General features: G+C 39.6%; 1 protein-coding gene across 1 annotated transcript in view; it reads right to left on the bottom strand.

Annotated features, from left to right (window-relative positions):
- LOC123973950 (dystrophin-like) overlaps positions 1-11,631 on the bottom strand; it is a 66,380-nt gene extending 54,749 nt beyond the window's left edge. Inside the window, exons 1-6 of the mRNA XM_046054355.1 lie at positions 11,572-11,631; positions 11,213-11,305; positions 9,277-9,357; positions 7,499-7,591; positions 2,087-2,188; positions 954-1,093 (exon numbers count right to left, since the gene is read on the bottom strand). Of these exons, the coding sequence (XP_045910311.1) occupies positions 954-1,093; positions 2,087-2,188; positions 7,499-7,591; positions 9,277-9,357; positions 11,213-11,305; positions 11,572-11,631 (569 nt within the window). The remainder of the gene's footprint in view (positions 1-953; positions 1,094-2,086; positions 2,189-7,498; positions 7,592-9,276; positions 9,358-11,212; positions 11,306-11,571) is intronic.
- Between the last annotated feature and the right edge of the window lie 1,298 nt (positions 11,632-12,929).

Raw genomic sequence — 12,929 nt, forward strand, 5'->3', positions numbered from 1 at the left:
GGAAGAAGCAGGAAAATATGGTCAGATTGACCAAAATGGCGACAGGAGTAGGGCTTTGTAACTGCCAGGAACGTTTGTGTAAACATGGTACCTTGTTCATTGTCCATGGTATTGCTTCCCCTTCCCTACACTAACAAATTCTCTAGGCGGGTAATGTGGTAGGCATCGTAAGAGTTTAGCTCTCTCTCATTAATGTATAGTATATAGTTTGAGCATGCGCAGGTGAACATTCTTGGAAAAGCAGTGGTTGCAATCTGAAGCCTCACCACTAGAGGCCACTGAAAACTACACATGGCCCCTTAATTTTTATCAACTGATTTTAGAGGTTGCTGCAGCACCGCTACGTCCCGTGTCCATGAACAGCCCTGACAACCAGTTACATTGTTTTACATAATCGGTTTGTCAACAACTGAAAGCTATATTTGGGGCAATTAGTGGAACATGTTATTACCCTGTGAACAAATGATTCATGAGAATTTTTAATCACGGTAAAAACACAACATGAACGTGTGACACATTCAACACAGCAACACTAGCAGCACAGCTCACTGGCTAGAATATGCATATTCTTCCATGTCCACCACTGGACTGATTAGCTTTAAAAGCAGACTGTATTATTCTTCTAGTTGGCTTCCTGTAGCAGTGCATCACTAATAGCTAGCTGGCACTACCTGACATATGTCGTATTTTTCCCTTTTTCTCTTACTGTTTATTTTGTTCTTTTTGAACACTTAGTACTGATCAGTTTCCACCAAGTATCTCTATTTAATAAAATCTGTGAACAAGACCACACTTTAGGCAGCCAAATAAAGCCAATACTGTCTACCTCTAAGCCCCTTGGTCTACCCACTCCCGATCTGTGTTTAGTGTTTAATTTTATTTCTATTTCTCCCTCTGCTAACACACACAGCAGCCCCCTGCTGACACACAAACACACTCTATCCTACCCATACCTGTGGCTGTGGATGAGGGCATTGAAGGCCAATCCATCATTCCAGCTACTGGAGAAGTTAACCACGTTGACCTGAGGACAGAAATAATGGATATTGAAGAGCCAACCTGTGACTGCAGTATGACACCCACTGCTGAAACACTGTCATCCCAGTACTGGTTTCCTTTTTCATAGGTATACATTAGATTGAAGACAAGCTCAAATTGAGCTTCTAATACATAGAGTGACGGACTACTATGGCTCAAAATGTGTTTCAAATGTAATATTAAGCTGCATTGAGCTTGGAAAGTACTGAGAAGTCAGCCACTTGAAATTTGTGGTTATTTTTAAAAAAACAATGCGTACTTGTTTTTACACAAATGTAACCAAAGTAACAGTGACCATTGATTTTGTCAGCTTAAAGAACAACTGTCTCTAGAAGATTTTATTCACTGCAGTTAGCTAACATCAGCTAATTTTACTGTGTAAGTTGAAACTGTGCTGAATCTTTTATGTTTCCACACATCTTGTTCTAAAAGAAGAACCCTGTAAAATGGTAAATGGGCTGTACAGTACTACGCCTTTCTAGTCTTCGGACCACTCAAAACTCTTTACGCTACATGTCATATTCACACACTGAAGGCAGAGGCAGCCATGCAAGGTGCTAACTGCACATCAGAGTGGAACTAACATTCACAGCAATTTGGGGTTCAGTATATTGCAGACATGCAGACTGGTGGAGCTGGGGATCGAACCACTGAGCTTCTGATTAGAGGAAAACACGCTCTACCTCCTAAACCTCAGCTGTCTTACTTGATGTCTACATACACGATATTTTGCTAAGACTGAGGCTAAAGCAATATGTTTATACTCATTACCTAGAAGTTAAAAGGCTTTTAAGACGAGCACAAACTGATGAGTTGGTGTAGTGCTATCTCAGCAGTTTTACTGGAGTTTAATGTCAGAATCCCATAAAACAGTGGCTCTCAAAGAGATATATATTATAATTACAATTATTAGATTATATTACAATTCATAAGCAACTCAACGACAGAATGTGTCTATTTTGGTCATACATTTGGTTCATACACTTCCTGTAATAAAACACCTAAAAGCAACAATGTAGATTTAGGAGTGCGAAGTGAAGGAACAGACCTGAGGATACTGGCGCGTGTTCTGACGAACCCAGCTCAGCAGAATCTTCTCACTGTTGGTCTGCTTTAGGCCGGCCATCACATCCTTCATCACATCCTTTACCTACACACAAATACAAATACAAAGTACAGCGTATAAAAACTTAACATACATACACACATACATAGAGTCAATGCATATATTTCTTATATCTCAAGACGTACAATTGCAATGTTGTGTACAATGTTCATTACACATCACAACATGAAGATTTTGGATGGAACAAATGACGTAACTAGAACAGTGCAGATCTTCCCCAGGTGGGTCTGAGGGCATGTGGGTGGAGAACAGGGCAGGCTGAGCCTGTATGCATGTGGGTAAAGGAATGAAGGGGAGAATGCTTTTTGTATATATTAAGGTAGTTGTGAAAATTATCAGTCTTGCAGGTCATAGTTATCCAAGGTTAGGTTAGAATTAAGGGAAACCGGACTTGGTTGAAGATGTTTCCATCCAAGAGTCTTCTTCAGTTCTCAACAGGGGAGCAAGGCTAAGACACCACTTATCCCCCGACTTGCAATGCTGTCCTTTCATCTCTTCCCAAGAGACTCAACAAACACTCACATTTGGCCTTATGTGGCAATGCCATAAACGGCAGACTTGGCCTCACGTCACTCCACCGACCATAACGCCTGCTGTTACAAAGCCCAGAGCACTAACAAACACGAGTGGTATCCATCACCTTGAACAACCCCGCAGAAGTTAAATAGCTGGGACTCCCTGCCAGTCTGACAGAACTGAAGAAGCCCCCTGGATGAGAGGCAAAACGTCTTCGAGTATCTTCAACTAAATCAAGTTGCCCTTCATTTTAACCTTCCTTGGATTACAGTGTAGGTTTTAAAATATAGATGTATACAATGTTTTAAATAAAGTGAGTTTGAATAGTAAAGTAAAGTATAGTATGGTGTACATTTTCTCATATACAGTAGATGTATAATGAATAAAGTAATGGTATATTATAGTCTCAGCTTTCTTTAGGATGCATATAATAGTGTAATGGTATTGTAACTGGCTGTCCTGGGTTTGTCCAACTGGATGATAAGTCCAAATTTAGGAATTTAAACATTGTAATTTCTTTAGAACATTTTGCTGAAACACACCACACGAAATAAAACCCCTCCCTGCCTCCCTCTCCCCTCCCAAAGAAAGAAGAGTTGAATCTCATTCAGTTGTCCCTCCAGGCTCCCTTACAGTCAAGATGACGGCAAAGATAAGAAAAAGGGGGGGTTTATCCGTCTCGCCTAACTTTAGTGGATCATAACATATCGGGATTTCCTCTGGTGCAACTGTGAGATTAAAAATCTTGGTTTTGAGTGAAATATCACGGCAACTGCTGGATGGTTTGTTATGAAATTTGGTGCAGATATTAAAGGTCCGTAGTCCTAATTGTGATCTTGTGAGTTTAAAATCTTCACTTATCTGGTGAAATAACTTCACACCTATTCAAAGTAACTATGGAATTTTTTTTTTAGTTTAATACCTGCAACACTCTTGACATTCCTATCAGCCTCAGCCTGTTTTAGGTTAAGTGTTTTGCAAAAGTGAAAATTTTGATTCAGCTGGAATGGGATATTTGGGCTGAAAAACGCAAACTAAAATGCCTGTTTAAATCTAATATCCACCTAAAAAAACAGACATACACAGTTATCAGTTGGATACTGTTAGCAGTTACCATCAAACACAACCACTCTCTCTCGCACTTTTTAAAACAACAGATATTGAAATCCATGCAAATATGATGCCTGGTGATGTAACATTACCATAAAGAGACTTTTTATTTTTATTTTTTTTTTTAAATCTGCCGCTTTCTAGCAAAGTTTTGACGTGGCCTGTCTGTGGATACTTTGCATATTCTCTCTCACACACACACACAAATCCACACACACACACACACACACACACACACAGATAACTCCACATCGCAGCATACACTCAGTCAAAGGACACTTGTGTACACACATATCCACGCACAAGCCTGTGTGTGGATATGGTTGCATCCTCACAGGCTGGATTTTTGGCAGTTGTGAGTGACAGTTTTGGAGCACTTGTTCAAGGCTCAGGGGGAAGAGAGCGAAAGAGAGAGAGAGAGAGAGAGAGAGAGAGAGAGAGAGACGTTATACTGACGTTTCACTGCCCGGTTGTGCATTGCTTATGCATATCTTACCCTCACCTATCATTCAGCCACATACGCACACACAAAAAAGGTGGGTTTTTTTTGTTTCTCTCCACTCCTTTCTTTCTCTTTCAACCCCCCCCCACACACACACACACACACACACATACACTCTGTGCTCCTACTTTCTCATACCACTTAACTCTTCTCCTCTGCCACACTCTCTCCATGCTGTCTGCACTCTAACACATACACATTCATGCAGCGAGGCAGTGCAATGAGTGTTAGCAGAGCTCTGAGCAGGGACTGGACAGAGGAGTGGAAGACAGAATGACAAAAGCCACACACACACACACACACACACAGACACACACAGTTGCACAGAGGGATGTAAAGTAATAGAGTAAGAAAGAGCAGTAAAGGCTCACCCTCATAGTACACACTCACAGATGCACACTTACACACAATGTGCAACTAAATCTATTAATAGAGTTGGGTGTAATTTGGTTCTGAGGTGAATTTCCAGCTAAGGTACTCTCACACACACACACACACACACACACAGGTTTGTTAGCGATTCCTCATAGAATGTGGCCTGTCGGGTAAAAAAGGGACTCATTTGGGAGTAGGTCACTGCATGCATTTCCACTTTAATTGGAGGGGCGCTTTGACAAAGACTGCTGCACGTACAAACTCACAATGACCCACACACACACACTCACACACTTACACACTGACAGAGATCCCCCACCCCTACACACAAACACACACACACACACACACACAGAAACACTCACAGACTGGCATACGTGGACACACACAAGCAAATGATAACCTCAAGCGTGTAGCAGCCTTTGACAGAAGTATTCACACCCATACCATACACTGACATACACACACGCTACCCACCATCATGCACACTCAACCAACACACACACCTCATTATAGAATTGTGTTTTGCTATTAATCGCGTCATTAAGTCAATGCCAAAACTAGCGCGATTGAGACATTAGCCTGTATTCAACTTAATGAGGAATGAAATGCAATTAAACTGCATTGTAATGTAAAGCTATTAAAAGTACTGTCTTTAAATGGTTGGTGTTAGTTGGTTTTAAACACTGAGTCCATCATAAAGTAGATTTGGAATTTTAAATACAGCTTAAGGGGAGAAGCCAACAGTGGAGGCATAATGTTGTTCTATGAATTGGCATAAAGATGAAAGGCAGCTGGGAAATAAGACCTGAAGGGGCTGAGACATCATGAAGAAAAGAAACATTAAAGGAAACTTCAGAGCGCCCTGTACTGTTCTTGCACTCGCATTAATGTGGCTGGTGGACGTAATTTTCTCCAAAGTTATAATGTTGGCTACCTGACATGTGTGCTTCTAGTGGATAAGCTTAGCATCTAGTTTGCCAATGTCAAACCCACACTGCTATCTCACACTTTTTAACAGTGGCAAAAGAACTCACACAGTTAAAGGAGAATTTCATATTTTCACATATCTTGGTGTCGAAATGACTGGTAGGTACAAAAAGTTTGGGGATCCGTGCAGTAGACGGACGCAGTGGCTTCAAAGTATTCCTTCAGGTCAATTGTTCCCATCCACAAAAAGTGCTTATTTTTGCCACTGACAGGCTCAGACTGTTATACCGGGTGTCTGACAACATCATAGTAAGGATCTCTACAGGTGATTCCCGGTTACACCCTTTGTTTATAACAAGAAATTCTCACTCAAGGACAATTCTAATTCTGAAATCTCGTAAGAGGCGAGTTGTTGCAGGAAGAGCTAAGGTTTAAAAATACATAAATTATCCTTTAAGTGACACTCATGGACAGATCACTTCAAGTTTGTCTGTCATGTGGACCGAAACACAAAATGAAGGAAACTGCAGTTTTCGAAATTTTTTAATTTAAAGTTGGCACTGACTGGGGTCAGAACAATATCTCTTATCATTGTTATGCTGATAGTGTTTTATAGCTGTCTCACTCTCTTAATAGTAAAACTTGTACAAAGCTAGATGAAGTTCAAAATTGCCTTAATGCAGTGAAAGAATGGATGTCTCTTTCTCTACAACTTATCTGTTCCAGGGTCAGGGCTGAAAACTAAAAGTGAGAAAGTTTTTGTTGTTGCAGCCTCCAGCAAAATCTCAGAAAGCATCTTTAGACTTCTCTGTTTTCTTTGGCTTTCTCTTGATATTTTACCTTTTTTTAGTGAGTTCCACACTTAGTAAGTGCTATATAAATAAAGTTTGTTAGCTTGCTCAGTGTAGTGACAGTGACAGAAAGATTTTGGAAAACTGACAAAAAAGTATTAACTCTTAATACTAAAATACATTTTGCTTTCTCTTTGTGAGGTTAAATTGGCAGTTGAATCCTAAATTCATAGTTTGATTTCTTTTATATACAAAACAATGTACAATAAAGTGCATTAAGTTCTTGTACACTAACTGGAAAAACAGCATACTATGACAAGTATTAAAGTACATCCTCTATGCATTATTATGAAGTATGGAATTGGGACACACTAAGACTTTTAAGCGGATTTTAAAGTTATTTTTTACTTTGAGGCATCAATGTGTATTTTTGCCTCACGTGGATATCTTGCTGCTTTCTATGTGGCTACAGCTTCAGTCCAGGAAACAAATTTCACAGAGAGAAAGCTTCAGATGGTCACAAAAGGATAATATGCAGCGTTTGTTTTTGTTATGGGAAACAAAATTGAGTACTGCAAGCAATGCACAAACCATCTATGTTGCAGCTGATTCTATTTGTGCATCATGGAGAAAAGGCTATTCCAACTGGTGTGAAAGTGATGCATCCTGGTGAGAAAGCTGTAAATCAGATCATCTTACTGGCATTCGTGCAGTCATTTTACTCATTGTAGCTTGTTTATTGTCTTCACTATAAAACTTTGTGTGCTCCCCCTAAATGGGTTTAATTGAGTTTAGTGTAATTATACAGTAAAATGCATATACTGTACAAACATCTAGAATACAGGTAGATTGCACAGTTCTATTTTCTATCTTTCTACCAGGGTTTTGTTTGGCTCAGTGCAGCTGACTGAATAAATACTCATCAAGATCAAGGTAAATGAACATTCAGTCCAAACAGAAACAGCTATCTGAAATGCAGCAAAAAAAAAACAAAACAACTTATTAATAATGGAGCATTTACCAAAAAATGAAAACTCTTATTGCCTTCAAAATGGTGCCGACACATTCTCACACACATTCACAATGACATTGACATGCATGCCCACACACCTGCCAGTGGAGAATGATGCTCCAGATGAGCCCGAGAATGAGTTTGTGATTTCCATCAACGATGTCTGCCGCTCCGATATTCACCAATTCAACCTGGTGGGGGGATGAACACACAGACAAATCTCAATATAGGGTTTATCTTCCAAAACACTTGCCAGTTCTACCGCTTCCTCTAGCTCAATGGTTCCCAACATAGTGTTACTTCCAAAGCCAAGGAGCAAATCATTAGCTAACTACACGATTTTGTGGGTTTACAGCTTCCATTAGAAATCCCTGTTAAGGACAAGAATATCTATGATGACCAACATTACCTGAAATAGCGTAACCAAACTTGTTGGTTAAACCTCAGCCTTCTCTTGAAAATACTTCCTTATTTCTTTTCTTCTTGTTGTGACCCCTCAGATTTATCTTTAGGTCCCATCCCCCAGTTTGGAAAACACTGCTCTAACTATTATTTGCTAAAACTTATGTAAGAAAAATTTATAATTTATGTGTCACTCACTGAAATTGCCTATTTTAAAATGTGTCATGTCATGTAAACCACATTTCTACCTATCTTGTCTAAAATAACCTCTTTCTATATATAGAGGAGAAATGATACAGAGAAGATGGAAAGGAAGGGCAACAGCATGAGAGAAGATGGAGAAAAAAGCCAAAGGAGAATAAAGAAAAAATATGGTAAGGGGAAAAGCCAGACCAAACATATGTGCACAGAAGAGAGATAGATATTTTTCTTAGACAGGAAAGTAAAGGCATCCTGAAAGGTAATTAGGTAAAGGTATATGGAAACAAAGTTTGCTAAACAATAGAGAGAAACCTAAAAGCAGTTTAATTTAAGCACTTTTCTGACTCTAACCACTGATTTATTTAATTTACATTAATGCACAGGGTTGGGGAGTAACAGATTACATGTAACGGCTTTACCTAATCAGGATACAAAAAAATATAACTGTATGCTGTTACAGTACAGAAAAAATAGATGTAATCAGATTATCAGGGATTACTCATAGGGATTACTTTAAGCAGAAAGTTTCCATGAAACAGAATACGCAGTGTTATTTGCCTCCATATATGTTTTTATATACAGTCTATTGTAAAAACCCAAAACAAGGGAGGAACGTGTCGCAGACATTGATTGGCGTTTACAGTCGCCAGTAGCGGCGAATGTGTGTTTACGCCCCCACCCCATCATGCAGACTCTGTGCGGACTGCTTCCAGCTCCCAGTGAGTGAACACGGCAGCTGGACCAGGACCGAGCACAGCCTCCGAGACCGACAGAGGCCAGTGGGAATACAGTATGAAGGTGGTTTTCTTGCCAGGTTTGGCTCTTGCAGAAGGAGTAATCAAAAATGTAAAATGGTTTTCCAAATGACAAACTTAAATATCATCAAGAATACCTACAAAACAATGTTTTTGTCATTGATCGGCGAGACACTGCCATAGTGGTGACATAGTGCAAAGCATTTCATATAAAAACATTTAAATACGGATTTTGGGAATAGGATATTTTGTTATCCTATGTTTCTCTAAAAAAAATATACTGAGCAGAAAACACATCATTGATACTTCTCTTGTCTTCATTTGCCTATTTGGCATTGAAGTAATCCAAAAGTAACTAAAAGTAATCAGATTACATTACTTTTATTTTGTGGTACTAGGATTACGTTACTGATTACATTTTTAAAGTAACCCTCCCAACCCTGTTAATGCAGTCAAATCCACCCATCCATATCACATCAGGATAAAGGGAAATATCTATGTGTCAGTGTGCAACTCACATTGTTCTTCTGCAAGATCTGCAGAGCACGGTTGACATTGTTGAGTGAGTGAACGCGTGTGAATCCTCTCTCCAACCTCACCTACACACAAACACACACCAGACAGAGGAAATTATTGAGGCATAAACAGACCTTGCTCAGGGGCATCCATGAGCGCTACAAACGGCCACATTACAATACAAATATGTGTTTGTGTGTGTGTGTGTGTGTGCCATTACAATGAGGAGATAGGATCAAACAAAGGACAAAGATGATAATGTTTCTCCATGAGATAGAAGTGGAGAGAGACAGAGATGGGGGAGAGAAGAGAGACAAGACAGGTGGTGGAAAGATGAAATGAAAGCATAAGAGAGAAAAACAAAGAGAAAGTGGACGAGGTATAGAAAGCTGGAGGGGAAATGAAAAACAAGGTGGGAGTAGAAGTGTGATTAGGACTTGGCATTTATTTTCCAGTTTTAATTTCTTTAAATAATGATTTTAGCACTGAAGTAAGATATTTGAATGGTTTTAGGTTAAGCTGAGGTCAATGCTTCTTTCACGCCGTGTGGGATGTACGGTCACAACTTACCAGAATCAGTCAAGTGGACAAATTACAAATGGCAATTGCTAGTGTCACTAATAAGAAATGCAGTTAACGCACTGGATAAATTATTCTCTTCTGACTTTATCATAAGCAGAGCTAGCGATGTACAGTGTACATTATTTTTTGTCCGATGTACATCACCTTATGGATGGGCTTATATTTCAAAAGTCTTCATTATAATTCATTTTAAACTGGATATTTAACTTATTTACATAAAATTAAATTTGGTCAAGTCTGACTTCCTACTGCTACCACTTGGACCAGCAGAAGCTTTTAGCTAACAATTTCAGCTGTTTATCTGTTTATCCATTAGATTTAGCTGTTCACTAGCCTGATATTGCCATACCAATTGTCAAATTCGAATTAGTCAGGAGCTCATTTTTGATTTCCCAGGGGCATTATCAACGGGCACGGACTAAAATGCCTTTGGACAGGAAAATGTAAACACACATACTACAGGCGTATCTGCCAGAGCAAATAAAACCTGAGCTCGCAGATTTGCCTGGTTCACAGGTTAGCACCATTTATCCATTACCTTTAGTAAACTATTTAATCAGTTTCAATTTACTTTCATTTTACTCTATATTAGGGCTGACCCCGAATAGTCCAAGAGTCGAAGCTTTGATGGGCGGAGCCTGATTCGACTTCGCAGCGAAAAAAGGATCATGCCATTTTGGTGATATGGGGGTGCTCAACGTCTGATTTCACATAGAACTACAAGTTTTCTCCCAATAAGTTAATATACAGCCTATTACAATACACATTTCAACGTTTAACGCTGTAAATAAATATGTAAAAAAAAAAAACTGTTTTTGAAGTGCATCAATAAATCCAAAATTGTAACCCTAACCCTGGGGCATCAGTGCGCATGTGTAAGCGTAGCATTTATGTGTGTAGTGGCAGTGGAGGAACACATGCTGAAGAGACGGAGCTCCAGCTTCACTGGTTTTGTGCCGAGTTGTCCGCACCTCGCTGGACTTTCGGATAATTTATGACCGTTGATGAACCACATAAAGAATATTTTATTTATCGTATTTAAATAGCCGGCTACTTGAAATAGACCCGCGAGGGACCTGTCGGCAGCAGTAATACACGTAAAACTCTGCACAAGACCGGTGAAGGACAGGCGAGAGAGAGAGAGAGAGCGCGCGCCTCAGTTTAGCTGGAAATTTAAAGTGTAAGTTGAATGAAAATAGACTGCAGCTCTGCAGCTTCTCAAGATTAAAGTGGAGCTACCGTGTATAACCGCCCATCTGGTTTGTATCTCTGTTTGTGAGTATGTGTGTGCATGTACCTGCTAATGCATTATGCTTTTGTGTGTGTGCGTGTGTGTGTGTGTGTTCGTGTTCATACCAGCGCATGTCCTGTCAGCCCCTCCAGCAGCTCCAGCAAGCGTCGTCCATCACACAGGTCTGAGAACAGATCCTCCACAGGTGGTTTCCCTGTCTAAAACACAGATACAGGCAATAATAAATTTAACTGAATATATTCAAATGAAATGTGCATTCATCTTTAACATTCACAAGATTCAACACCAAAGTTTATTAATTCAAAGTTATATTTCTGCAATCTTTAAGTCTGTAGAAGCATTTTGCGTCCCAGCTGCAAAAGCAGGACCATCAGCTTTAATAATCAAACCTGCACTGAGAGCAACAACTGCAGGAAGCGAATTTATTTGTTCCATAGAAATGTCAAAAGATCAATCCCCATACAGGAGACTGCTCGTCATTGGCCAAAACCACATCAGAGTTGTTGGGAGTATATAGAGACATCTCTTGAGTAATCCCAAACCAGCGCTGCGTTAAATGTGAAGATAGCAGTAAATACTCAAGAGGTTGTTCTTTATCAGTGCTGTTAAGTCTGGGATTACAAGCTAGCAGTTACTTCACATTGGAAAATGCTGCAGGCTGAATACAGTGAGTGTCTTTTCCAGGCCTTCACAATGACCAGAGTGACAGTTAAGGAGGAATTGAGGTGCATAAAAAAATGCAGTTTGCCTTTTTTTCCCCTTCTACAGACAAAATAATAGGGGGCTGCAGTTTTAAGTTAAAGAACTACAACCAAAAAGAAAATCTTGAGTTTAGGTAATGTATCACCATTTCAAGTACATGCCATGAAATTGTTTTCAAACACTCATAACTGTGATCATAAAGTAATAACTAGGCTACTGTATATAAGGCATGACTGATCCCACAGCCATAAAAACAAATAAGATCAATCTAAAACATTAACTAAACAATTACTAGATTGATAACTAGTGTAGGAAATCCTGTCCTGGGAACAAAGAGCAGAGCTGTTCATATACAGGTGCTGGTCATATAATTAGAATATCATTAAAAAGTTGATTTATTTCAGTAATTCCATTCAAAAAGTGAAACTTGGATATTATATTCATTCATTACACACAGACTGATACATTTCAAATGTTTATTTCATTTAATTGTGATGATTAAAACTGACAACTAATGAAAATCCCAAATTCAGTATCTCCGAAAATTAGAATATTACTTAAGATCAATACAAAAAAAGGATTTTTAGAAATGTTGGCAAACTGAACATTATGAACATGAAAAGTATGAGCATGTACAGCACTCAATACTTAGTTGGGGCTCCTTTTGCCTGAATTACTGCAGCAATGTGGCGTGGCATGGAGTCGATCAGTCTGTGGCACTGCTCAGGTGTTATGAGAGCCCAGGTTGCTCTGATAGTGGCCATCAGCTCTTTGCATTGTTGGGTCTGGCGTATCGCATCTTCCTCTTCACAATACCCCATAGATTTTCTATAGGGTTAAGGTCAGGCCAGTTTGCTGGCCAATTAAGAACAGGGATACCATGGTCCTTAAACCAGGTACTGGTAGCTTTGGCACTGTGTGCAGGTGCCAAGTCCTGTTGGAAAATGAAATCTGCATCTCCATAAAGTTGATCAGCAGCAGGAAGCATGAAGTGCTCTAAAACTTCCTGGTAGACGGCTGCGTTGACCTTGGACCCATGAAAACACAGTGGACCAACACCAGCAGATGACATGGCACCCCAAACCATCACTGACTGTGGAAACTTTACACTGGACTTCA

This window comes from Micropterus dolomieu, linkage group LG01 (genome assembly GCF_021292245.1).
Source record: "Micropterus dolomieu isolate WLL.071019.BEF.003 ecotype Adirondacks linkage group LG01, ASM2129224v1, whole genome shotgun sequence".
Taxonomy (NCBI): domain Eukaryota; kingdom Metazoa; phylum Chordata; class Actinopteri; order Centrarchiformes; family Centrarchidae; genus Micropterus; species Micropterus dolomieu.